General features: G+C 37.4%; 1 protein-coding gene across 1 annotated transcript; it reads left to right on the forward strand.

Moving 5' to 3' along the window:
* The first annotated feature begins 37 nt into the window (after nt 1-37).
* On the forward strand, nt 38-25,419 carry LOC138309408 (exocyst complex component 3-like). Its single transcript, XM_069250596.1, has 23 exons — nt 38-193; nt 1,780-1,943; nt 2,448-2,504; nt 2,894-3,006; nt 4,711-4,801; nt 5,330-5,436; nt 5,955-6,036; nt 6,756-6,904; nt 7,695-7,808; nt 9,852-9,957; nt 10,340-10,423; nt 10,885-10,958; nt 11,370-11,532; nt 12,345-12,437; nt 12,725-12,818; nt 13,372-13,442; nt 13,831-13,997; nt 16,615-16,692; nt 18,351-18,503; nt 18,811-18,919; nt 22,622-22,705; nt 23,213-23,305; nt 25,060-25,419. Exons 2-23 carry the CDS (start codon nt 1,839-1,841, stop codon nt 25,141-25,143), a joined length of 2,271 nt encoding a protein of 756 aa, XP_069106697.1. The 5' UTR covers nt 38-193; nt 1,780-1,838; the 3' UTR covers nt 25,144-25,419.
* The last annotated feature ends 1,621 nt before the right edge of the window (nt 25,420-27,040 follow it).

Genomic DNA, 27,040 nt, shown 5'->3' on the forward strand with positions numbered 1-27,040 from the left:
AATAAACGACGATCACGTGACTACACGGCGTGAAGTCGCGAGACGACAAACGGCGGAAAGCGGAAGTAGGATGTCAGGATATAAACAAACGTCAACGTTGGTCTGATGGATTTAAGATATCTGACAAATTGAGAACTTTGTAGCTGTGTTTGAATGTAGCAGTCAGTACTATATTGTGTTTACTCGTAAACATGTAAGTCTTGCTTTGAAAACCATACGTGGAGTCGCCGTGCGATACAAAACGTGAAGCTCTGCAAGCTGACTCGGCCCTTCACTTCTTTCTTTTTACATTGGAAGATTGTATTGGCGATACCTAGGCCTAATATATGTGCAGATGTCTGAGATGCCCCATCACACGCATAAAGGCCTATTTGTGAATACATATATGATCTAGACGCGTCGTTCTTTTGAACGAATATACATTCTTGAATCTTAAATGGTAAATTTTATTGAAACATTTCAAGCTGACCACTAGACTCATCTGATCGGTGCTCGAACAGGAGTGCTCGAACAGCAACACATGTTTTTGTATTTTTCGCTTCTCATTCCCAAAATCAGTCGTTTCTTTTGTTCATGGTAATTGTGGTGTGTGTTGACACTTTTCCTCTGCTGATAACAGAATATATGATTTTGCTAGTAAGAAAAGTTTGCTTATTTATCAGTTCCGTAATTTGAATATGAGCTGACGTCTGATGGCAAATAACAAAAGTGACGAGTTCCATGTTACTATTGTACTGACTGTAGGTTTGTGGTTTAGCTATGGGTACTTGTGGTTCTACCATCCCCTACTGGGATCAATCTAGCTCTGATTTATTACCGTTTATGGGTAAATTTCCCCACAAGGAATGAATTCCCCTGAAGATTTAAAAAATTCCCCTGAAGATTAAAAAATTCCCCATTTGAAGCTAAAAAATCACTGTTTTTTGTAACACAATTTCCCCTGTGACTTATTATTCATTTTTTTTTCAGACTTTTGTTTGCAAATTTCTTCATATTTATCATACAGCTACTGCATATTTTATAATAAACTCAAATTTTTCATTATTGAGCCTAAAATCTTGCTTTACTAAATCTTAAAATAAAATTTGTTGTTTTACAGTATTTTTCGTCAAAATGAATATAATTTTGGACCAAAACAAGAGGATTCAAATTCCCCTATATTTCGCCAAACTTTTCCCCAATTTTGAAAAAGGGCAGTTTCCCCCAAAACCTAGATTGATCCCTGCCCTAATAAAATCTACATATGACCATAGATATTGATAGGGTTAAAACATAAAACAAGATAAAACCCTAAGCTCAATCCGGACACTTATTTTAATCTGAATTATGAGATATGTCTCAACCATGATCACCCTTCACCTATTCTCAATACTCCAGGGGTTACCATCACTGACATTGTATCCACCCCTTGACTATGTTGCTTTGAAGTTGGGCATCAACCACTCTCTCTGTAATATCTTCAAAGGAGTCTTTGCTGATCTGTGATTGGTCAGTTTTTCCCCCTGAACTGCCTCCAATTTTACTGACACAGACATCCAAATTTCAAACCCATATTTGGCAGTTACCATGTTAATATTGTACTGACTGTAGGTTTGTGGTTTAGCTCTGGGAACTTGAAATGTCACATGAAATAGTGCATGTCTACATGAGATAGTACATGAAATAGTACATGAGATATAGTAGATGAAATAGTACAATTAAAGATAGTACATGAAATAGTACATGAATATTGAGGATGACAAACGCCATGTACTAAGTGTTTGTTTGTTTTATTTGTAGGTGTTGAGCAGAGTTGTAACAAGGACTAGTCTATACCTCAGTAATCATAATACAACAAAATGCCTGGAGAAATGACCTTAAGTCCACCAGCACCGCTCGACCTTGGGCGTATGGAGGAGGAAGCGAAGGCTTCAGCAACCAAGCGAATCGCTAGTATACTACAGGTATGGTGTGTTAGCTATAGGAACACTGTTCTTTCAGACAACTTTTATATTTCTAGCTGATTGTGTGTTTTAAATTTGTTTAGACCATTATCACATAAATTGTGTTATATATAAGGTCATCTGACCTGAAAGGTTTTCAGGTCTTCTATAGCCATCATGCTTTGTCTGTCTTTATACTACCAGTAAATTAGGGGGGAGGTTACTGGGTGCTTACAATAATTTCTGTCTATTGATTGACCCATCTATGTTGAATTTAACAGTTTACTTGATCTTGTTTTTATGAAATAGTCAATGTTTGTTTGTTTGCAATCAGTTGTGAGGTATAATTATAAATGATAAAAAACAATCTATAAGCTCTGACTTTAATACATGTACACTGATAAAAAATAACTGTTATTTTCAGTGTTAGAATTTTAAGATCATATATTTTATGTGAAGGTTTGCTTAAGATTAATGATATTATACAGTTACATTAGTGTTTACTGAATTATTCCTAATATTTAGAGGCCTGAACAGTTGGAGCGAGTTGACCAATACAAGAGGAGAATGACCCGTAAAAAGGTAAACCTATTTTATAAATATGAATTAAAAATATTTATTTTACATATTCAATTGTGAAAGTAGCTATATAACTTATACAAACTACTTCCAATTAGCCAAGATGTAAGTATGTGAGGGTCATAGAGTGGAAGGAAACCGGAGTGCCTGGAAAAAACCTGTCCCATATGATCTTGGCTTTTCACTTCTGTCCTGACTACAGGTACATGTCATGGTTTAATCAGATTGTTTTAGTTACTGATGAAAAAATGGACTGTATATCTTTTGAAAATGGATCTCTTGTTTTTTAATTTAAGCTACATAACAATGATATAAATGATGATGACAACAATGTATTCTAGGTGTATATTTGTTACTTGTATAATACATATATATTTTACTTTACTTTGAAGGCTTCAGTGGATACCATGTTGAAGTCTGCCGTCCAATCTCAGTTAGATGGTGTCAGGACGGGCCTGAACCAGCTACAGAGTGCCCTCCAGGATGTTTACGAAATCAAACAAAGGTAGTTTTCATTAACAAATATAGGAAAATACCTATTGTGGTGGTCAGTTATGTATAATGGGATATCAAGGTTACCATGGATATGTAAACCTAGGATATCAAGGTTATCATTGATATGTAAACCTAGGATATCAAGGTTATCATGGATATGTAAACCTGGGATATCATGGTTACCTTGGATATGTAAACATGGCATATTAAGGTTACCTTGGATATGTAAACCTGGGATATCAAGGTTATCATGGATATGTAAACCTGGGATATCAAGGTTACCTTGGATATGTAAACCTGGGATATCAAGGTTATCATGGATATGTAAACCTGGGATATCAAGGTTACCGTGGATATGTAAACATGGGATATCAAGGTTACCTTGGATATGTAAACCTGGGATATCATGGTTACCTTGGATATGTAAACCTGGGATATCAAGGTTACCTTGGATATGTAAACCTGGGATATCATGGTTACCTTGGATATGTAAACCTCGGATATCAAGGTTATCATGGATATGTAAACCTGGGATATCAAGGTAACTGTGGATATGTAAACATGGGATATCATGGTTACCTTGGATATGTAAACCTGGGATAACAAGGTTACCTTGGATATGTAAACCTGGGATATCAAGGTTATCATGGATATGTAAATCTGGGATATCAAGGTTATCATGGATATGTAAACCTGGGATATTATGGTTACCTTGGATATGTAAACCTGGGTATCATGGTTACCTTGGATATGTAAACCTGGGATATCATGGTTACCTTGGATATGTAAACCTGGGATATCATGGTTACCTTGGATATGTAAACCTGGGATATCATGGTTACCTTGGATATGTAAACCTTGGATATCATGTTTACCTTGGATATGTAAACCTTGGATATCAAGGTTACCTTGGATATGTAAACCTGGGATATCAAGGTTATCATGGATATGTAAACCTGGGATATCATGGTTACCTTGGATATGTAAACCTGGGATATCAAGGTTACCTTGGATATGTAAACCTGGGATATCAAGGTTACCATGGATATGTAAACCTGGGATATCAAGGTTACCTTGGATATGTAAACCTGGGATATCATGGTTACCTTGGATATGTAAACCTGGGATATCAAGGTTACCGTGGATATGTAAACCTGGGATATCAAGGTTACCTTGGATATGTAAACCTGGGATATCATGGTTACCTTGGATATGTAAACCTGGGATATCATGGTTACCTTGGATATGTAAACCTGGGATATCATGGTTACCTTGGATATGTAAACCTGGGATATCATGGTTACCTTGGATATGTAAACCTGGGATATCAAGGTTACCTTGGATATGTAAACCTGGGATATCAAGGTTACCTTGGATATGTAAACCTGGGATATCATGGTTACCTTGGATATGTAAACCTGGGATATCATGGTTACCTTGGATATGTAAACCTGGGATATCATGGTTACCTTGGATATGTAAACATGGCATATCAAGGTTACAGTGGATATTGTGTTGAAGTCTCAGCCAATTAAAAGAAAAACATTTACAAAGAAATATAGAACAGTCATATCCTTAAAAGATAAATGTTTGATACATGAAAAAGCATGTTGATACAAATATAAAGAATGATATCTTTACATGATTGAATCTTTGTCAGAATTTTAATACAATGATTTAGATGATGTGTTATATTTTTGTTTGACCTTTTCAGTTTGGATGTAGTAGAAGAGACCTATAAATCTATCCAGCCATTGAAAGATAAACTGAGTTCTGTAAACAAAGAAAACAACAGTTTTTGTCAGGTAAGCATTGAACATGATAATCTGTTTTGTTTGTGCCCTATAGTTTGTAGAATATCATCAGTGTAGAAGTATTTCTTGAACCCTATATATCAGGGTTATACAAAAAGCCATATTGGAACTGAACTTCAGAGATTTACCTTCTAATTGAGGTCAGATGTTTTATGGCAGACGCAGACTTGTACAAAATTCTGTTACATAAAGATCAATTCTGCATAACTGAGTCTGTTTGTCAAGAATATTGGATCATGTCCCTTTCTCTGAGTTAAGTAGAATAAATAGATTGAAAATTCTGCTACAGTTTTGTGAAAAATCAAGAATGAGAAAACAAGAAAAAGTCATTAAGATAAAATTACAACAAAATCTGAACTATGGAAGTTGTCTGCACAGATTTCCTTGAGAGTTGTAATGTCAGGAGGGTTGCAAAATTACTGCAGATGTAAGCTCTTTTGTGTAATTTAATGGAATTTTAGAAGAAAATTGTTCCTTTGAAGGAGAATAGTTTATCATTTTATCTGTATTTTCAAACAGCTTGGTTCTGCCATGGAAAATCTGAAGCACATCTTTACTGTACCTGAAAGTGTGAGGAAGACAGCTGAATTTATTAATGAAAGTAAACTTCTACAGGCACATAAACAGTAAGTTATCTCCCTTGACAAACAAACAGTAAGTGATCTCCCCTTGAACAAATTACATCCCCTGACAAAGAACTAAAGACTGTTTTCGTTCATTCAGAACAACTGGTTCGACCATTTGTAAAAGTCTTTATTTCAAGTATAAATCTTGACAAACCTGCAGTTTATGATACAGGCCTGTGAGGGCTTTGTCAAGGCTCATCTGAAAACAATATAAAATCACCAGGTCCATCTTTAATTCATAAACGAACAACTAGGTCCAACCAGTCAAACAGCATAATCGAAAACGGCCTAAGCTACCACCTGTTGGAATATATACAATCAATTATCTCTCTTTGGTTATTATTGAAACTGTTAAACATTCAGATATTAACATGCTGCACACTATCAAAATATGACTCAAATAGTATTTTAAAAGCAATTTTAATTTGCATGTAACTGATAGTAAGTTATACCTAGCCTAGTATACAAAGTATATAATTTATGTACATGAGGATGTTTCATTATTTACTTTCTGACAGTCTCACTGACCTTGAGATGGCACGAGATGACCTTATGTTTGAACTTCATAAACAGCCACAGAAGTCTCCAACAGATAATAATGTAAGCATCCCTTCACAGGTTCTATCATGGTATAATAACATAACTTCAATTTGTATTTCCTATAAATGAGTATATAAATATAAGATGAGATACAGGGATGTAATTTTGGCATTGTGTCCATAAATATGTAAATATAAGATGAGATACAGGGATGTAATTTTGGCATTGTGTCTATAAATATATAAATATAAGATGAGATACAGGGATGTAATTTTGGCATTGTGTCCTTGATCATTTCGATAATCCTTCTGCAACTTATATCCATCCTCGGTACTCCAGGGGTTACTATTACTGATGTTATATCCATCCCTGGTCTATCTCATAGTAAAACTGAAGGCAGTTCAGAAGGGAAAAAAAATCTGACCAATCACAGGCCTACAAAGACTTGCTTTGTTGACTATTAAGACAGCGACGCCCGACTTCAAAGCCACACAGTCAACTACAGTGTACCATTATAAAGTTCTTTTGATGCCTTTAGTTTTACCATGAGATAGTCCAGGGGTGGAACAGCAACACCAGGTGCATCGAGGATGCTCATATCTGATGACTCATAGGTGCATCTACAATTACTGAGATAAACTGTATAAGAGAATGAGTCCGATATGGCATTGAATGTTGGTCACTTACTTATAAAGATTGGCTCCCTCTCACACATATATAAGGAATGTTCTTGTGTTTACATAAAGGTAATGCTATCAGTGTTTTATTGGTTGTTTCAGACTCTCACAAAGTATTTTAAGGATGTAGAGAAGCTTTCTGAGGACCTAGGGAAACAGTTGTGGATCATTATGGGCAGGGTACTCATCACTGTACGACGAGAACCGACCCTCATTGTCACAGCTCTACGTATAATAGAGAGAGAGGAGAAGTAAGTAAACTGAAGGGTGATTGGGTGACTCAGTGGTAACCAAGGCTACCAGTAGTAACTAAGGCTACCAGTGGTAACCAAGGCTACCAGAGGTAACTAAGGCTACCAGTGGTAACTAAGGCTACCAGTGGTAACCAAGGCTACCAGAGTTTCGTAGTTTCCAAAGATTTCCTTATAAGGGTATTTGGTTACCTGTATTATGTGTACTTTCACCTTCAGACTCTCACATGCTTTAATACTGTTTGGGGTGTAGTCTCCCTGTGGTTAAGATGTCCTGATATATCACCAAAAGCCCTCCACCTCTGGGTTGCAAGTTTGAATCCCATATGGGGCAGTTGTCAAGTTCTGACTGCTGGTCAATGGTTTTTTTTTTTGATACACCATGTATGCCCTACCTCCTAAACCTGGTACATCCTTGAACGACTAAATGATCCTAACAGTTAACGGTCCATCTTGTTAATCAAATTTGAGATCTAAACGTTCAGGAGCTTTGGGTTACAAATGTGAGTTAGACGTTACTGCCAACATTTCAATGCCTCAATCATCAGAGTGTAAGCCTGTTGTACCTTAGTCTGGACATTCAAAGGATTTTTCTCAACCTGGAAAAAATGTTACTGTACCTGATAGTTATTACATCATCTCAGGCTAAAATAACATTGTGCTGATTGGATTTTATGCATGTCTTTGATAGAGAAATTATTATGATGCACAAATTCATCACTGCGTACCAAAATACCGGTAAGTACTTTTACAGTATACTGATTCAGCTAACATCTTTTATATAATATAGACGAGATGAGATTGTAATGAAGAGGAAAGAACAAACTGGTTTCCTTCCCGTGGGACGACCAAAGAGGTGGAAACAGAAAACCTTTGAGATTCTGGAACGCACCATTACATATAAGTAAGTGTCTAACAGGAATTTTTATTTTTAGCAAACTTAAATTCTGTAAATCTATATGGATATAATTTTAAACTAAACCATTTCTTTTTTAACCTTTCTTAAAGTATGATCCTAGTCTAGATTTACACAAAAGTTTGATTTAGATAGACTGAGCCAAAAAAGGTATTTTTAACCTGTTCATCTAGCATACTAGCTAGGTATGGACTAATTAAAAAAAATAACAAGATATTTTAGTTGTAATCATTTGTCATTAAAGGATCATAGAAAGTTGATATTCTTTAATCAACAAATAAATGAAAAACTCACATATTGGTATTGTAATGACTGGATATTAATAAAATCAGTTTTAGTTTGTCATGACATTCTATTTTTTCATGCTCTCACAGCATACTAGGTATAATAGGTATCCTGTATGTTTATTGCTTAGTATAATAGGTACCCTGTATGTTTATTGCTTAGTATAATAGGTACCCTGTATGTTTATTGCTTAGTATAATAGGTACCCTGTATGTTTATTGCTTAGTATAATAGGTACCCTGTTTGTTTATTGATTAGTATAATAGGTACCCTGTTTGTTTATTGCTTAGTATAATAGGTATCCTGTATGTTTATTGCTTAGTAAAATAGGTACCCTGTATGTTTATTGCTTAGTATAATAGGTACCCTGTATGTTTATTGCTTAGTATAATAGGTATCCTGTATGTTTATTGCTTAGTATAATAGGTACCCTGTATGTTTATTGCTTAGTATAATAGGTATCCTGTATGTTTATTGCTTAGTATAATAGGTATCCTGTATGTTTATTGATTAGTATAATAGGTATCCTGTATGTTTATTGCTTAGTATAATAGGTACCCTGTATGTTTATTGATTAGTATAATAGGTATCCTGTATGTTTATTGCTTAGTATAATAGGTATCCTGTATGTTTATTGATAAGTATAATAGGTATCCTGTATGTTTATTGATTAGTATAATAGGTATCCTGTATGTTTATTGCTTAGTATAATAGGTACCCTGTATGTTTATTGATTAGTATAATAGGTACCCTGTATGTTTATTGATTAGTATAATAGGTATCCTGTATGTTTATTGCTTAGTATAATAGGTACCCTGTATGTTTATTGCTTAGTATAATAGGTATCCTGTATGTTTATTGCTTAGTATAATAGGTACCCTGTATGTTTATTGCTTAATATAATAGGTACCCTGTATGTTTATTGCTTAGTATATAATATGTACCCTGTATGTTTATTGCTTAGTATAATAGGTACCCTGTATGTTTATTGCTTAGTATAATATGTACCCTGTATGTTTATTGCTTAGTATAATAGGTACCCTGTATGTTTATTGATTAGTATAATAGGTATCCTGTATGTTTATTGCTTAGTATAATAGGTATCCTGTATGTTTATTGATTAGTATAATAGGTATCCTGTATGTTTATTGCTTAGTATAATAGGTACCCTGTATGTTTATTGCTTAGTATAATAGGTACCCTGTATGTTTATTGCTTAGTATAATAGGTATCCTGTATGTTTATTGCTTAGTATAATAGGTATCCTGTATGTTTATTGCTTAGTATAAAAGGTACCCTGTATGTTTATTGCTTAGTATAATAGGTACCCTGTATGTTTATTGCTTAGTATAATAGGTACCCTGTATGTTTATTGCTTAGTATAATAGGTATCCTGTATGTTTATTGCTTAGTATAATAGGTACCCTGTATGTTTATTGCTTAGTATAATAGGTACCCTGTATGTTTATTGCTTAGTATAATAGGTACCCTGTATGTTTATTGCTTAGTATAATAGGTATCCTGTATGTTTATTGCTTAGTATAATAGGTACCCTGTATGTTTATTGCTTAGTATAATAGGTATCCTGTATGTTTATTGCTTAGTATAATAGGTATCCTGTATGTTTATTGCTTAGTATAATAGGTACCCTGTATGTTTATTGCTTAGTATAATAGGTACCCTGTATGTTTATTGCTTAGTATAATAGGTACCCTGTATGTTTATTGATTCTGTTGTGTATTGTAGAATTGAAGGTAACCAGATGGAGGATAGAGATACTAACAAAATGTGGCTGGTCCGTCATCTTGAGATCACACGTCAACTTATGATCGATGATCTTCGTGTTGCCAAGGTGACATGGTTTTCTGATGATTTCTCTCTCTGTATATGAAGCTTCATAATTTATTTTCAGCAATATATCAGATAAGTGAAATCTTTTAAACTATTTCTTCAGAAAAGTTATTTTTTGGTCCTTTACTCTGGTCCATCAGATAATTTGTGTTGGGGCCATAGTGGCTAAGATGTCTTGATATATTACCACAAGCCCTTCACCTCAGAGTTACGAGTTTGAATCCGGTGTGGGGAAGTTGCCAGGTACTGACTGCTGGTCGATGGTTTTTCTCCAGGCACTCTGGTTTTTACTCCACCATCAGACCTGGCACATTCTTACATGACCCTGGCTGTTAACAGGACATTAAACTAAACAAATAAAATAATTTTGTTGTTATTTTCAGACACTGCTACCTCCTGTTTTCCCACCATCGTATGCCATTGTTGATAAGTATGTGAAGATGTACCATGCTGGAATAGCCAGTCATGTAAGTATACAATGTACATTGATGTACCATGCTGGAATAGCAAGTCATGTAAGTATACAATGTACATTGATGTACAGGTGTGGAAATATAACTGACCGTCTTTGATGTCATACCATTAGTCTTAGACTCAAGAGTTACAAATAAATGCTTTTCTAAGTACATGAAAATTTTGACACAAATCACATTCATCATAATGAATATCACGACGACGTCTTTTTTTTTTAAACCACACTTTTTGGATTATTTCGATATAGAGGTATAAAGAAAAAGAATAGACCAATCAGCAAGTCAGATTTAGTATGAAAACAAAGAAAAATTAATTATTTTCATGTGCTTACATATTCACGAAATGATGAATTTGAATTTGTGAAATCAAATATTCATAAACACAACAAATGTATATTTGAAGTTTTCCAGCTATAACCAAGAGTTATTTCCCTTTACCCATGATTGGTTTACAGATAGGCGACATGATTGCACAGGGTTTAGAGGGTAATGAGTATGTTACACTACTCAGCTGGATTAACGCTTACAAGTAAGACATGTTTTAAATTATATATTTTATTTCAACTTCTCCAATACTGTATATGGTTGCTTAAATTTTTGTGTGTGTGGGATGGGGGAGCATTTTGTGATTTACTCTTTCAAATTGATACTTACAATTTACGCTTTGCGGGTTGCCTTTCTTGTCAATCTTTCCATTTAATTCGTGGGTATTCAAGTTTGGTGAGAACTTACCTTGCCCACAAGTTTTTTATCCCTTTTAAATAAAAGTAATTGTACTGTATCTTTTCATCATTCCGGTAGTTTTACTGAGAGTATAGAACTTTTCAGTTTCTTGTAATTAACCCAGGAGTAGGTTGAAGTGTTGTAGGAACTGCTAAATCTTCTTTGAAATGCCTGAAACAAAATAAAAAAAGTCTATGTATCTGCTATTTCATTCCAGTTCCCCAGAACTCCTGAAACACCCTGAACTGAACATTGACATCAAAGCCTTGGGTCCACTGTTGGAGCCGACTGTTATTGACGACCTACAGAACCAGTACTTAAAGAACATGAGGTCAAATATCATGGACTGGACCAAGAACTCCCTGGTACAGGATAAAAAGGTAAGTGGACCAGAGGAAGAACATGAGGTCAAATATCATGGACTGGACCAAGAACTCCCTGGTACAGGATAAAAAGGTAAGTGGACCAGAGGAAGAACATGAGGTCAAATATCATGGACTGGACCAAGAACTCCCTGGTACAGGATAAAAAGGTAAGTGGACCAGAGGAAGAACATGAGGTCAAATATCATGGACTGGACCAAGAACTCCCTGGTACAGGATAAAAAGGTAAGTGGACCAGAGGTCAATAATTCTGGCCAGTATATCTGGCTAGTTATGAAATTTTCATTTGTTTTAGGGATAGAAATCTGTTTGATTAGCTACTATATAACATGAAATTCTCTTGTGTAGAACATTTCTTGATTTCCATGGTTACTATGGAACAAGGAAATGATATGAAAAAAAATATAAGAAATGATAATTTCTATATCATCAATTTCATTGTTTTACAATTTTTATCTATATCACAAATAATTTGTTATACAGTGTGTAATAAATCTTACCATTTGTTACTTGATGTTACTGAAAATAGAAGTTATTGTTACCCAGAGTTTTTATATAAAACTAACCCTCTTGTATAACTGGAATCTGTATTGATTTTTATCTTTACTTTATTTCGTAGGAATCTGTATTGATTTTTATCTTTACTTTATTTCGTAGGAATCTGTATTGATTTTTATCTTTACTTTATTTCGTAGGAATCTGTATTGATTTTTATCTTTACTTTATTTCGTAGGAATCTGTATTGATTTTTATCTTGACTTTATTTCGTAGGAATCTGTATTGATTTTTATCTTGACTTTATTTCGTAGGACTGGTTCCGAGAAGAACACCCGGATGCTGATGGTGACGGATTCTACTCCACATCACTGCCAGTCATCCTGTTCCAGATGATGGAACAGAATGTGAGTCTTTTATATCTGAGTCATAAAATCTCAGATGGCGATCCGTAAATTTTGGTGTGTTCAACATTGAAAGGTTTATATCATACAGTGGTTGTTCATTTTCATTTGCAGTTAAAATTACGAAAATTGCAAGAATGAATTGTAACAAAATAATATAGATAACATTATATAGCTTCAGGAGTAGTAATATTATTTTACAGATGAAATTTTAATGTTAATGTGTCACAAATCTGTGAAAATAAAATCTCCACAAACACTAGCTTTTTAAACCTCTTGTATTATTACAGCTCCAAGTGGCACAGATGATAGGAGAAGACCTGGTGAAGAAAGTTTTAGAATTGTTTGCTGATGAATTGAACATGTTTGCAAAGGAATATCAAAGTAAGCACACACAAAAACTGTATGAGTTTATTCATTTGATCCTAGTCTTTATTAGTTTACCTAATATGCCAAATACAGTGGAACTCTGTTAATACGAACTCGAAGGGACCGAGATAAAACTTTGGTAGTTGCAATATTATAACAATAAAACCGAGACATATATTTTAAAATGCCGTTCTACGGCAGATTTATGAAAAAGAAATTGGCGTTTTTGGCGATCTCGTTGTCCAAAAAATCTCATTTCGAGTTATAAGAATATTTTAAGTATGATATTTGTCATTCGGATCCAAAATTTACTTCGTATTATCCAAGTTCTTTGAGTTTTCCGAATTCGAATTATCCGATTTCTTTAAACAAATATAAAGAGGGAATTCGGCTGGGGCCGGTAAAGAACTTCCTATTAAGCCGGGTTTTCAAATTATCCGAGTTCTTATCAACCAAGTTCCACTGTATGCTGGAACCCGCTGGTTCACTGCAAACTGAATATTATAACAAAACAGTTACAGCTTACACATACTAGTTTTATAAAAGTACGTCCATGTCTTGTTTTCAGGTGAGATTCAAAGTTACAAGGAGAGACACATGATGGACAGAAGTGAACCAAAGTTCTTTATTCATTATCTGGTAAGTGTTTATGTAATACATAATACCAAAATACTCATACTGTTTTTGTTTCACACCATGCAAAGGATCTTATTCTAAAATTCTATAGTACATGTAATTGACCCATTACAGATTAATACTTCCATGTCTACTCAATGTTTTTGGTAGTATGTTTTAAGTGATAACTTTGATAACATCAGTCACTGGAATGTTCACATCTGGACCAGTATGTTTCAGTGATATTCCACTTTAATTTAGGCCATAATATCAGATCACGATCTGAATATCCTGATACTCCAAAAACACAAAGACATCTTCACATATAATATACAGGAAAGTGTTCATCAATTAGCATTATAGCTGTTGTTTAGATTATAAAAACTAACCTGCTGGCTCCTTTGCTTTATAGATAGCTAACATCAACAACACCATCGCGTTCTGTGACTACATGAAGGAGTTAAGGAAGCGATACCTGAAGGAAGAGTTTGATGATCGTCTGGAGGAGGACGAGGATAACATCAGAAAGGATCGCTTCCAGCTACTGACGGACAGGTTCAAACAGATAGGAAACCTGGGGTAAGTCTTAATGTGAAAACCTGGGGTAAGTCTTAATGTGAAAACCTGGGGTAAGTCTTAATGTAGATACAGGTTCAAACAGATAGGAAACCTGGGGTAAGTCTTAATGTGGAAACCTGGGGTAAGTCTTAATGTAGATACAGGTTCAAATAGATTGGAAATCTGGGGTAAGTCATAATGTAGATACAGGTTCCAACAGATAGGAAACCAGGGGTAAGTCTTAATGTAGATACGGGTTCAAATAGATTGGAAACCTGGGGTAAGTCTTAATGTAGATACAGGTTCAAACAGATAGGAAATCTGGGGTAAGTCTTAATGTAGATACAGGTTCAAACAGATAGGAAACCTGGGGTAAGTCTTAATGTAGATACAGGTTCAAACAGATAGGAAACCTGGGGTAAGTCTTAATGTAGATACAGGTTCAAATAGATTGGAAATCTTGGGTAAGTCATAATGTAAATACAGGTTCAAACAGATAGGAAACCTGGGGTAAGTCTTAATGTAGATACAGGTTCAAATAGATTGGAAATCTGGGGTAAGTCATAATGTAGATACAGGTTCAAACAGATAGGAAACCTGGGGTAAGTCTTAATGTAGATACAGGTTGTAGTCTTAATCAGCTTTTTGGCCTTATCAATACCGATTAAACATGCAAATAAGCAGAGCAAGACTACAGCTGAAATATGTATATTTACAATATTATGATTGACTAAATTTATCACAGATATTGGACTACTACTAACTTTTTCAAAAATTCATTATGTTCATGTACTAACTTTTATGGCATTAAAAACAAAGACATTAGATTCAGTTCTGAACATTGTATTGCTATAAAGATATATATACATAATGACAAAATGAACTCATAATCATAATGATGATTCTGAAATAGTTAGATATTAGTAACTGTTGCTGTGATATAAAAATAATTTGGCTTGAAGACTGACTCAGCTGTTTTGATGATAGAACTGAAGTTAAACAAATAACTAATACTACAATATAAGTACAGTATAATTATCTATATATGTATGGCTTAGAATTGAGATCTCTACCCGTGGGGTAAATAATCTACCACTACAGCTGGTGCAGCGCTACAACGATGGTTGCAGAATTCCTCACACATACTTAAAACATATATACATATCATAAATTATCACACATTAGGAAATTGTACCACTGGAGTGCAATCTCATCAGTATACATGATATACCGTACAACGATGGTTGTAAATGTGTGATAAAGTATGTATGTACCGATACCAAGTATTGGAAACTCAACAGTTTGTAAAATTCCCCAGTATAACTGTGTATACTGTACAACGTTGGTTGTAAATGTGTGATAAAGTATGTATGTACCGATACCAAGTATTGGAAACTCAACAGTTTGTAAAATTCCCCAGTATAACTGTGTATACTGTACAACGTTGGTTGTAAATGTGTGATAAAGTATGTATGTACCGATACCAAGTATTGGAAACTCAACAGTTTGTAAAATTCCCCAGTATAACTGTGTATACTGTACAACGTTGGTTGTAAATACTGTGATAAGTTCTTATTGTTATGATTATAATGTAAATGAATAATGCGACTTTCTTTGGGAAGATTGATGTATGCATCAAAAATCCATAAGAAGCAGTTAAACAGCTGAGTGTCCCCAATCAATTATATCGTTGCGCGCACTGACCGAATCACCTCTTTGTTCATGATCGTCGCGCACTGTAACATAGGGCACATAGTTGTAATCACGCACTGTTGATTCTTCTGGAGAAATATTTGCAGTCAATCTTGACTGTACCGTATCTACTCGAATTGTGTCCGACGTAGGACCTGTAAAGTTTGTAGGTCTCGGAATTCTTGACTGTCTCCGTAACATCGGAACACTGTTCGTCGTCTGTGATGAAAAGTTATTCCTCAATCTGTTTAAAACATTATCCACATACAGATTTCGTAGTGTACTTAGAGTAAATGTAGGAGAAGTCACTACGCCAACCAAGGAAAGTTCATGGCGAAGTTTAACTTTACCCCAGTTCAAATGATTGTCCATATCCAGCGTAGTATCACCAGTTCTTTGTCTCTTTTTTGGACCCTTTGTGAGCGTCAATAAAAATCACTAATACACACGATCGTTGTGTAGTAAAGATCGAATATTAATCCATGCTTCACAAGAAAATGGTGCAGTCTAAAGATGATATAAGGGAAGATGATGAAAGATTGAAAAGTTAATTATGGTTTGGTTCTGCTGCTGGTCAGCCCTGGGCGAAATCTGACCGATCACGTGACTTGGCTCCCAGAGGTTCTGGGCTGCTTTGCACACGGCCCTATACAAACTCTCGTACCTCTAACAAGATGTATATTATATATGTGTGTATGTATACGCATACGTATATGCCTAAGTGAGTACAACAGAAGTATATCCATTCCAGTCTTTCAATGCAATAAACCACACTTAAACATTAAGCTTCAATTAAAATCAGTTTCGTGCAAAAATTCATTGCGCTATTTAAAAGTATGGTATCAGTTTATTCTTCAAATTATCATTTTGTGACATTTATAGAACAGTATTAAACATGTCTCATTATATACAATAACAACAGTTTTTATAAATAATGGATTTTCAGGTGTAGCATCCTCCTGGACGAGGTCTGGATTGATCTACGTAACAGTAAATGTATCGACGAACTCCTCACAAAAGCATGGTAAGTGTACAGGTAAATATATAGGGTACTACACAGTATGTAGGTAAGTGTACAGGTAAATATATAGGGCACTACACAGTATGTAAGTAAGTGTACAGGTAAATATATAGGGCACTACACAGTATGTAAGTAAGTGTACAGGTAAATATATAGGGCACTACACAGATTGTAAGTAAGTGTACAGGTAAATATATAGTGCACTACACAGTATGTAAGTAAGTGTACAGGTAAATATATAGGGCACTACACAGATTGTAAGTAAGTGTACAGGTAAATATATAGGGCACTACACAGTATGTAAGTAAGTGTACAGGTAAATATATAGGGCACTACACAGTATGTAAGTAAGTGTACAGGTAAATATATAGGGCACTACACAGTATGTAAGTAAGTGTACAGGTAAATATATAGGGCACTACACAGTATGTAAGTAAGTGTACAGGTAAATATATAGGGCACTACACAGTATGTAAGTAAGTGTACAGGTAGATATATAGGGTACTACACAGAATGAATTGATCAATACATGTAATTTATGTTTCACTAAGCTAGGATTGATATATGAAACTTGTTATGTAACTATGTTATTTTTAGAAATTCAATTTTTAGGTCATCTGACCCGAAGGGTCAGGATAACCTATTGTCGTCATGCACCATCCGTCGTCGTGCGCCGGCGCCGTGCGCGTGCTTAAACTTTTTATTCAAACGACTTCTTCTCAATATCGAAAGGCCCAGGGTACTGATATTTGGCCTGTAGCATGCTGGGACAAAGGGCTACCAAGTTTGTTCAAATGAATGACCTTGACCTTCATTCAAGGTCACAGGGGTCAAAAAGGCTAAAAATCCTTTAAACAACTTCATGTGAATAACTAAGAGGCTTCATGTGAAAAACTAAGAGGCCTAGAGATCTGATATTGGGCCCGTAACATGCTTGGATGAAGGGCTATCAAGTTTGTTGAAATGAATGATCTTAATCTTCATTCAAGGTCAAAGAGGTCAAAAGGCTAAAATCTTTAAACGACTTCTTCTCAAGACCCAGAAGGCCCAGGGTACTGATATTTGGCCTGTAGCATGCTGGGATGAAGGGCTACTAAGTTTGTTCAAATGAATGACCTTGACCTTCATTCAAGGTCACAGGGGTCAAAAAAGTAAAAATCTTTAAACGACTACATTGTGTTGTACTAATAGTCAGATGACCGTTAAGGCCCATGGGCCTCTTGTTTTTCTTCAAAACCTTGTCTCTACCCTTTTTTGGTGGTGCAGTAGAATCATAAAACTGAAAATCGTGAAATTAAATTCCTCTGAAAAAGTCGTAAGGCATGAAAATGCAAAAAAAAACTATGTTGTAGAGAAAAAAGTTTGCAGTATTACTAAATGTTAATCATGGTTGTTATAAATGATGCCATGAGTTCCTGTTATTACCATTCCAGGTGCCAAGGCGTATTACTAAATGTTAACCATGTTAGTTATAAATGATGCCATGAATTCCTGTTATTACCATTCTAGGTGCCAAGGCGTATTACTAAATGTTAACCATGTTAGTTATAAATGATGCCATGAATTCCTGTTATTACCATTCTAGGTGCCAAGGCGTATTACTACATGTTAACCATGTTAGTTATAAATGATGCCATGAATTCCTATTATTACCATTCCAGGTGCCAAGGCTCACACTGTGTAGATATAATCTATGCCACCTGGGCGGACTACAGCGGAGATTTTGTCCACCTCAAGGAGCCCTTCAGTGTAGGACTAGTGGTCGAGGCGCGTCGTAGACTGTTACGGGAGTACATCAAGGCCATATTGTCCAAGTAAGTGTATTACAAGAATCATTCCATCATTACAGTTAAAATTAGAAAATATTGAAGATATTGAAGAATAATGATATCAGATTCATTTTGTTTATAAGACTCAAAGTCCTAATAATGAAATGAGTAAAGATTGAGATTAATATAGAACTCATTATGTAATAAAACAAATATGTTTTTGCCTAACAGTTATTATAAGAGAAAAGATAATAAGAGATGGCAAGTTAATTACATCATACTGTAAAGCAGATAAACTTAATTCCAATATTGTTATCTGATGGATTATAGTTCTTATGACTAATTATTACAGGAAGTTACAGCTGAAGAACTACACCGAGCGTAAACCGGTCGCCGACAAGATCTGTACAGAGGCCGACAAACTGAAGGAATTGTTTACTAAGTACGGCAGCACTAAAGCAGTAAGTGTTGTATTTATTGAATGAACATGCTTTTCTTTTACAAACTCCATATCTGATTACTGTAATTTTCCAGGAAAGTATATGTCTGTCAAAATACCTATTCATGTACATGTATCATGTGATTCCAGATAAGATTTTTAGGTCATCTGACCCGAAGGGTCAGGATGACCTATTGTCATCATGCACCGTCCGTCGTCGTGCGCCGTGCGCCGTGCGCCGTGCGCCGTCCGCCGTCCGCCGTCCGCCGTGCGCCGTGCGTAAACTTTTTATTCAAACGACTTCTTCTCAAGAACCAGAAGGCCCAGGGTACTCATATTTGGCGTGTAGGTTGCTTGGATGGAGGGCTACCAAGTTTGTTCAAATGAATGACCTTGACCTTCATTCAAGGTCACAGGGGTCAAAAAGGCTAAAAATTTTAAACAACTTCTTCTCAAGAACCAGAAGGCCCAGAGTACTGATATTTGCCCTGTAGGATGCTGGGATGAAGGGCTACCAAGTTTGTTCGAATAAATGACCTTGACCTTCATTCAAGGTCACGAGGGTCAAATAGGCTAAAATCCTTTAAACAACTTCTTGTGAATAACTAAGAGGCCTAGAGACCTGATATTAGGCCTGTGGCATGCTGGGATGAAGGGCTACCAAGTTTGTTCAAATAAATGACCTTGACCTTCATTCAAGGTCTCGAGGGTCAAATAGGCTAAAATCTTTAAACAGCTTCTTCTCAAGAACCAGAAGGCCCAGGGTACTGATATTGGGCCTGTGACATGCTTGGATGAAGGGCTACCAAGTTTGTTCAAATGAATGACCTTGACCTTCAATCAAGGTCACAGGGGTCAAAAAGGCTAAAATCTTTAAACAATTTCTTCTCAAGAACCAGAAGGCCCAGGGTACTGATATTTGCCCTGTAGGATGCTGGGATGAAGGGCTACCAAGTTTGTTCAAATAAATGACCTTGACCTTCATTCAAGGTCACACTGGTCAAATAGGCTAAAACCCTTTAAATAACTTCTTGTGAATAACTAAGAGGCCTAGAGACCTGATATTAGGCCTGTGGCATGCTGGGATGAAGGGCTACCAAGTTTGTTAGGTCATCTGACCCGAAGGGTCAGGATGACCTATTGTCATCATGCACCGTCCGTCGTCGTGCGCCGTGCGCCGTGCGCCGTCCGCCGTCCGCCGTCCGCCGTGCGCCGTCCGCCGTGCGCCGTCCGCCGTGCGCCGTGCGTAAACTTTTTATTCAAACGACTTCTTCTCAAGAACCAGAAGGCCCAGGGTACTCATATTTGGCTGTGTAGGTTGCTGGGATGGAGGGCTACCAAGTTTGTTCAAATGAATGACCTTGACCTTCATTCAAGGTCACAGGGGTCAAAAAGGCTAAAATTTTTAAACAACTTCTTCTCAAGAACCAGAAGGCCCAGGGTACTGATATTTGCCCTGTAGGATGCTGGGATGAAGGGCTACCAAGTTTGTTCGAATAAATGACCTTGACCTTCATTCAAGGTCACGAGGGTCAAATAGGCTAAAATCCTTTAAACAACTTCTTGTGAATAACTAAGAGGCCTAGAGACCTGATATTAGGCCTGTGGCATGCTGGGATGAAGGGCTACCAAGTTTGTTCAAATAAATGACCTTGACCTTCATTCAAGGTCACGAGGGTCAAATAGGCTAAAATCTTTAAACAACTTCTTCTCAAGAACCAGAAGGCCCAGGGTACTGATATTTGCCCTGTAGGATGCTGGGATGAAGGGCTACCAAGTTTGTTCAAATAAATGACCTTGACCTTCATTCAAGGTCACAGGGGTCAAATAGGCTAAAATCCTTTAAATAACTTCTTGTGAATAACTAAGAGGCCTAGAGACCTGATATTAGGCCTGTAGCATGCTGGGATGAAGGGCTACTAAGTTTGTTCAAATAAATGACCTTGACCTTCATTCAAGGTCTTGAGGGTCAAATAGGCTAAAATCTTTAAACAACTTCTTCTCAAGAACCAGAAGGCCCAGGGTACTGATATTGGGCCTGTGACATGCTTGGATGAAGGGCTACCAAGTTTGTTCAAATGAATGACCTTGACCTTCAATCAAGGTCACAGGGGTCAAAAAGGCTAAAATCTTTAAACAACTTCTTCTCAAGAACCAGAAGGCCCAGGGTACTGATATTTGCCCTGTAGGATGCTGGGATGAAGGGCTACCAAGTTTGTTCAAATAAATGACCTTGACCTTCATTCAAGGTCAAACTGGTCAAATAGGCTAAAATCCTTTAAATAACCTCTTGTGAATAACTAAGAGGCCTAGAGACCTGATATTAGGCCTGTGGCATGCTGGGATGAAGGGCTACCAAGTTTGTTCAAATAAATGACATTGACCTTCATTCAAGGTCACGAGGGTCAAATAGGCTAAAATCTTTAAACAACTTCTTGTGAATAACTAAGAGGCCTAGAGACCTGATATTAGGCCTGTGGCATGCTGGAATGAAGGGCTACCAAGTTTGTTCAAATAAATGACATTGACCTTCATTCAAGGTCACGAGGGTCAAATAGGCTAAAATCTTTAAACAACTTCTTCTCAAGAACCAGAAGGCCCAGGGTACTGATATTTGCCCTGTAGGATGCTGGGATGAAGGGCTACCAAGTTTGTTCAAATAAATGACCTTGACCTTCATTCAAGGTCACGAGGGTCAAAAAGGCTAAAATCTTTAAACAACTTCTTCTCAAGAACCAGAAGGCCCAGGGTACTGATATTTGCCCTGTAGGATGCTGGGATAAAGGGCTACCAAGTTTGTTCAAATAAATGACCTTGACCTTCATTCAAGGTCACGAGGGTCAAATAGGCTAAAATCTTTAAACAACTTCTTCTCAAGAACCAGAAGGCCCAGGGTACTGATATTTGGACTGTGACATGCTTGGATGAAGGGCTACCAAGTTTGTTCAAATGAATGACCTTAACCTTCATTCAAGGTCACGGGGGTCAAAAAGGCTAAAATCTTTAAACAACTTCTTCTCAAGAACCAGAAGGCCCAGGGTACTGATATTTGGCCTGTAGGATGCTGGGATGAAGGGCTACCAAGTTAGTTCAAATAAATGACCTTGACCTTCATTCAAGGTCACAGGGGTCAAATAGGCTAAAATCATTTAAACAAATTCTTGTGAATAACTATGAGGCCTAGAGACCTGATATTAGGCCTGTGGCATGCTGGGATGAAGGGCTACCAAGTTTGTCCAAATGAATGACCTTGATCTTCATTCAAGGTCACGAGGGACAAATAGGCTAAAATCTTTAAATGAATTCTTCTTAAGAACCAGAAGGCCCAGGGTACTGATATTGGGCATGTAGCATGCTGGGATGAAGGACTACCAAGTTTGTTCAAATGAATTACCTTGACCTTCAATCAAGGTCACAGTGGTCAAATAGGCTAAAATCTTTAAACGATTATGTTGTATTGTACTAATAGTCAGATGACCGTTAAGGCCCATGTGATTCCTGATAACATTTGTGTGGGGCTATTGTTTCTATTGGTGATGGAATGACGCTAAAAGATGATATCCCGCGCTAATGTCATTTCAGCAGGAGGGTTACAAAGAGTTAGGTTCCATCACCACTGGAGATACTAGTCCCGCACAAACGTTATATGTGGTGCATGGATTAGTTCCATTTATATTTAATGAACTAAAGGAATCCTTTTTAACTTTACTTGTGTAAATTTTAGGGAGAGACAGATTTTGGACCCTTAAAGTTACTGGCTGAGGTGTGGAAACTTCGAGACACGTCAATGATGCAGCTTGAAATCACGGTAGGCAAATTACAAAAAAAGAATGAAAAAGGTCTCACAATACGATATTAACATTACCTTTAATATGCATTTAATGTCTAACTTTAAGTGATTTTTGAAGAAAACTGAAATGACCATATAATCTTCCTTTTAATTCTCAAATAATTACCAGATCTTTCAAGGGAACTTTGATATTTGTTATACAATATAACCAGATCCCTTTGAATTGAGCCATAATTGTATGGCATTTTCCTTCTTAATTGATAGTAATTAAAACCTGACTGTATATTATCCAGACACCTGGCTATACTGGCCAAATATTCCATTTCCAACTATTTGATTGACAAAAAGATGTTGAAATGTTAATAGGATTAGATATAGGCTATCTTAGTCTTCTCCTGGCCAGATATACTGGTCCTGGGAACATCTGGTTTACACATACTATTTTGATTAGGAATCATAGTTTATTAAGCAGTAGATATGAACAAGAGAGAAGCACTGGCTAATTAGCATATTGATGTTTTCCAGGGCCTGGTGGTGAAGCACCCCGACATCCGTACGGAGCAGCTGATCAGTCTACTGATGGGGCGCGGAGACATGAGTCGTGTCGAGGCTAGACAGGTACGGGGATTACTGGGGCAAAGTGTCCTCAGGGGTGGGGCGCGGAGACATGAGTCGTGTCGAGGCTAGACAGGTACGGGGATTACTGGGGCATAGTGTCCTCAGTGGGGGCTGAGACATGAGTCGTGTCGAGGCTAGACAGGTACGGGGATTACTGGGGCATAGTGTCCTCAGGGGTTTGGGGGTCGCGGAGACATGAGTCGTGTCGAGGCTAGACAGGTACGGGGATTACGGGGGCATAGTGTCCTCAGGGGTTTGGGGGGCGCGGAGACATGAGTCGTGTTGAGGCTAGACAGGTACGGGGATTACTGGGGCATAGTGTCCTCAGGGGTTGGGGGGGTTGGGGGGGGGAAGAGACGAGTCGTGTCGAGGCTAGACAGGTACGGGGATTACTGGGGCTAAGTGTCCTCAGTGGGGGTGGAGACATGAGTTGTGTCGAGGCTAGACAGGTACGGGATTACTGGGGCATAGTGTCCTCGGGTTTGGGGGGTGGGGAGAGACCAGTCGTGTCGAGGCTAGACAGGTACGGGGATTACTGGGGCATTGTGTCCTCAGGGGTTGGGGGGGGGGAGAGACCAGTCGTGTCGAGGCTAGACAGGTACGGGGATTACTGGGGCATAGTGTCCTGAGGGGTTGGGGGGGTTGGGGGGCGGGGAAGAGATAGACGAGTCATGTAGAGGCCAGACAGGTATTATTGGGCCATGATGTTCTCAATGAATATGGTACCTTGTATGTCTAGCAAAAAGTCAGCTACACTGTACTTAAAGATGGGACTAGTAAAATCTGTCACCACCATTGGGATGAAACAGGAGAATCTAAACCTGAGGGGTTAGATTCTTAAGTGGTCAAACACGAGGCTTTGCTTAGTGATTGACAGCTTATGAATCTTATCCCGATGGTTGAGATTTCCTGTCTCACTCCTTTTGTGGATCTGTTACCATATTGAGCATGTGCAAAGATCTCGTGTAGCTTGTCTTTACCCTAGAGTGAGGTATAAAAATCTCACACCAGTTAAATTGTGGATACCACTGTCTGGGGTAAGAGATTAATAGAATCTTACATGGGTCTGTGAAGTGGACAGGGTTGAGATATCCCTGTCCACTTCACAGACCCATTGTTGATTCTTTTTCTCCCATACTTAGTAGAAAAAATGATGAAATTCCACTTGGTTTCCAGCTTTTTCATCGCGCCATGATCGCAGGAACGTCGTTATGCGTCAAAATTGATGACGTCATCTACAATGCGCGCCGCAGTTACGTGGCATGTATTGATGACGTCACGTTATTGTCTAGCGCATGTGAGCTGTCTTACACCCCTGTGTAAGATAGAAATATCTTTCCCCTAGCAACCACGGGATATCCCTGTGAAGTATGGGAGAACACTTTCTCCCATTGTCAGTATTATGTGGCCGGCTATCAAGGATATCTAGTTTCATAAGCTTAAAAAAGTAGGAGCTATTTTCATAAATCACAACCTCCCCACCATTTGACATCTTGGTAGAGCGCAGCCTTATGATATCATTCAATCACAGCACCTTTTATTTGATTAATTCATGTCAAGTATCGCTCTACTTCAGTAATGCTGGAATTCATGGGCACTATTCCGGCTTATTACCTACATGAGTAGCCAATGAGAAGTGTGTATTTTGTCACATGATGTACTATTATCTGTTAGATAAGTGATTGCTGGCATATTACTTAGTAGCCAATGAGAAGTGTGTATTTTGTCACATGATGTACTATTATCTGATACAGATGGTACAAGACACGGTTGGAGAAGACGATCAGATGAAACCCAAACCCAAAGGAATCTTCACCGAAGTCGCAGGGATGGCATAGACCGAGTTCGGTGTTCATTGACCATAAATGTGACAACATTTTATATTCCATCAAAATCTATGAAATACAGTATCAGTTTAAGTCAGTAATCTGATTTATTGGAAAATTGAGTTATATTAATTAAGTCATCTTGTAATAGTTTGATAGGAGTCAGTCTGTTGGATTCCATTACAAATCAGACTACCTGATAGGAGTCAGTCTGTTGGATTCCATTACAAATCAGACTACCTGATAGGAGTCAGTCTGTTGGATTCCATTACAAATCAGACTACCTGATAGGAGTCAGTCTGTTGGATTCCATTACAAATCAGACTACCTGATAGGAGTCAGTCTGTTGGATTCCATTACAAATCAGACTACCTGATAGGAGTCAGTCTGTTGGATTCCATTACAAATCAGACTACCTGATAGGAGTCAGTCTGTTGGATTCCATTACAAATCAGACTACCTGATAGGAGTCAGTCTGTTGGATTCCATTACAAATCAGACTACCTGATAGGAGTCAGTCTGTTGGATTCCATTACAAATCAGACTACCTGATAGGAGTCAGTCTGTTGGATTCCATTACAAATCAGACTACCTGATAGGAGTCAGTCTGTTGGATTCCATTACAAATCAGACTACCTGATAGGAGTCAGTCTGTTGGATTCCATTACAAATCAGACTACCTGATAGGAGTCAGTCTGTTGGATTCCATTACAAATCAGACTACCTGATAGGAGTCAGTCTGTTGGATTCCATTACAAATCAGACTACCTGATAGGAGTCAGTCTGTTGGATTCCATTACAAATCAGACTACCTGATAGGAGTCAGTCTGTTGGATTCCATTACAAATCAGACTACCTGATAGGAGTCAGTCTGTTGGATTCCATTACAAATCAGACTACCTGATAGGAGTCAGTCTGTTGGATTCCATTACAAATCAGACTACCTGATAGGAGTCAGTCTGTTGGATTCCATTACAAATCAGACTACCTGATAGGAGTCAGTCTGTTGGATTCCATTACAAATCAGACTACCTGATAGGAGTCAGTCTGTTGGATTCCATTACAAATCAGACTACCTGATAGGAGTCAGTCTGTTGGATTCCATTACAAATCAGACTACCTGATAGGAGTCAGTCTGTTGGATTCCATTACAAATCAGACTACCTGATAGGAGTCAGTCTGTTGGATTCCATTACAAATCAGACTACCTGATAGGAGTCAGTCTGTTGGATTCCATTACAAATCAGACTACCTGATAGGAGTCAGTCTGTTGGATTCCATTACAAATCAGACTACCTGATAGGAGTCAGTCTGTTGGATTCCATTACAAATCAGACTACCTGATAGGAGTCAGTCTGTTGGATTCCATTACAAATCAGACTACCTGATAGGAGTCAGTCTGTTGGATTCCATTACAAATCAGACTATCTGATAGGTCAGTCTGTTGGATTCCATTACAAATCAGACTACCTGATAGGAGTCAGTCTGTTGGATTCCATTACAAATCAGACTACCTGATAGGAGTCAGTCTGTTGGATTCCATTACAAATCAGACTACCTGATAGGAGTCAGTCTGTTGGATTCCATTACAAATCAGACTACCTGATAGGAGTCAGTCTGTTGGTTATTCAATCAGATACGAGGAGTCAGTCTGTTGGATTCCATTACAAATCAGACTACCTGATAGGAGTCAGTCTGTTGGATTCCATTACAAATCAGACTACCTGATAGGAGTCAGTCTGTTGGATTCCATTACAAATCAGACTACCTGATAGGAGTCAGTCTGTTGGATTCCATTACAAATCAGACTACCTGATAGGAGTCAGTCTGTTGGATTCCATTACAAATCAGACTACCTGATAGGAGTCAGTCTGTTGGATTCCATTACAAATCAGACTACCTGATAGGA

Source organism: Argopecten irradians, chromosome 15 (assembly GCF_041381155.1).
Source record: "Argopecten irradians isolate NY chromosome 15, Ai_NY, whole genome shotgun sequence".
NCBI classification, from domain to species: domain Eukaryota; kingdom Metazoa; phylum Mollusca; class Bivalvia; order Pectinida; family Pectinidae; genus Argopecten; species Argopecten irradians.

Excerpts from the sequence above, each read along its gene's own strand:
- LOC138309408 (XM_069250596.1), top strand. The coding sequence starts at position 1,839 with ATGCCTGGAGAAATGACCTTAAGTCCACCAGCACCGCTCGACCTTGGG. Across the intron at positions 6,905-7,694 it reads ATAATAGAGAGAGAGGAGAA|ACGAGATGAGATTGTAATGA; the intron begins GTAAGTAAACTG and ends TATATAATATAG. Across the intron at positions 13,998-16,614 it reads AAACAGATAGGAAACCTGGG|GTGTAGCATCCTCCTGGACG; the intron begins GTAAGTCTTAAT and ends ATGGATTTTCAG.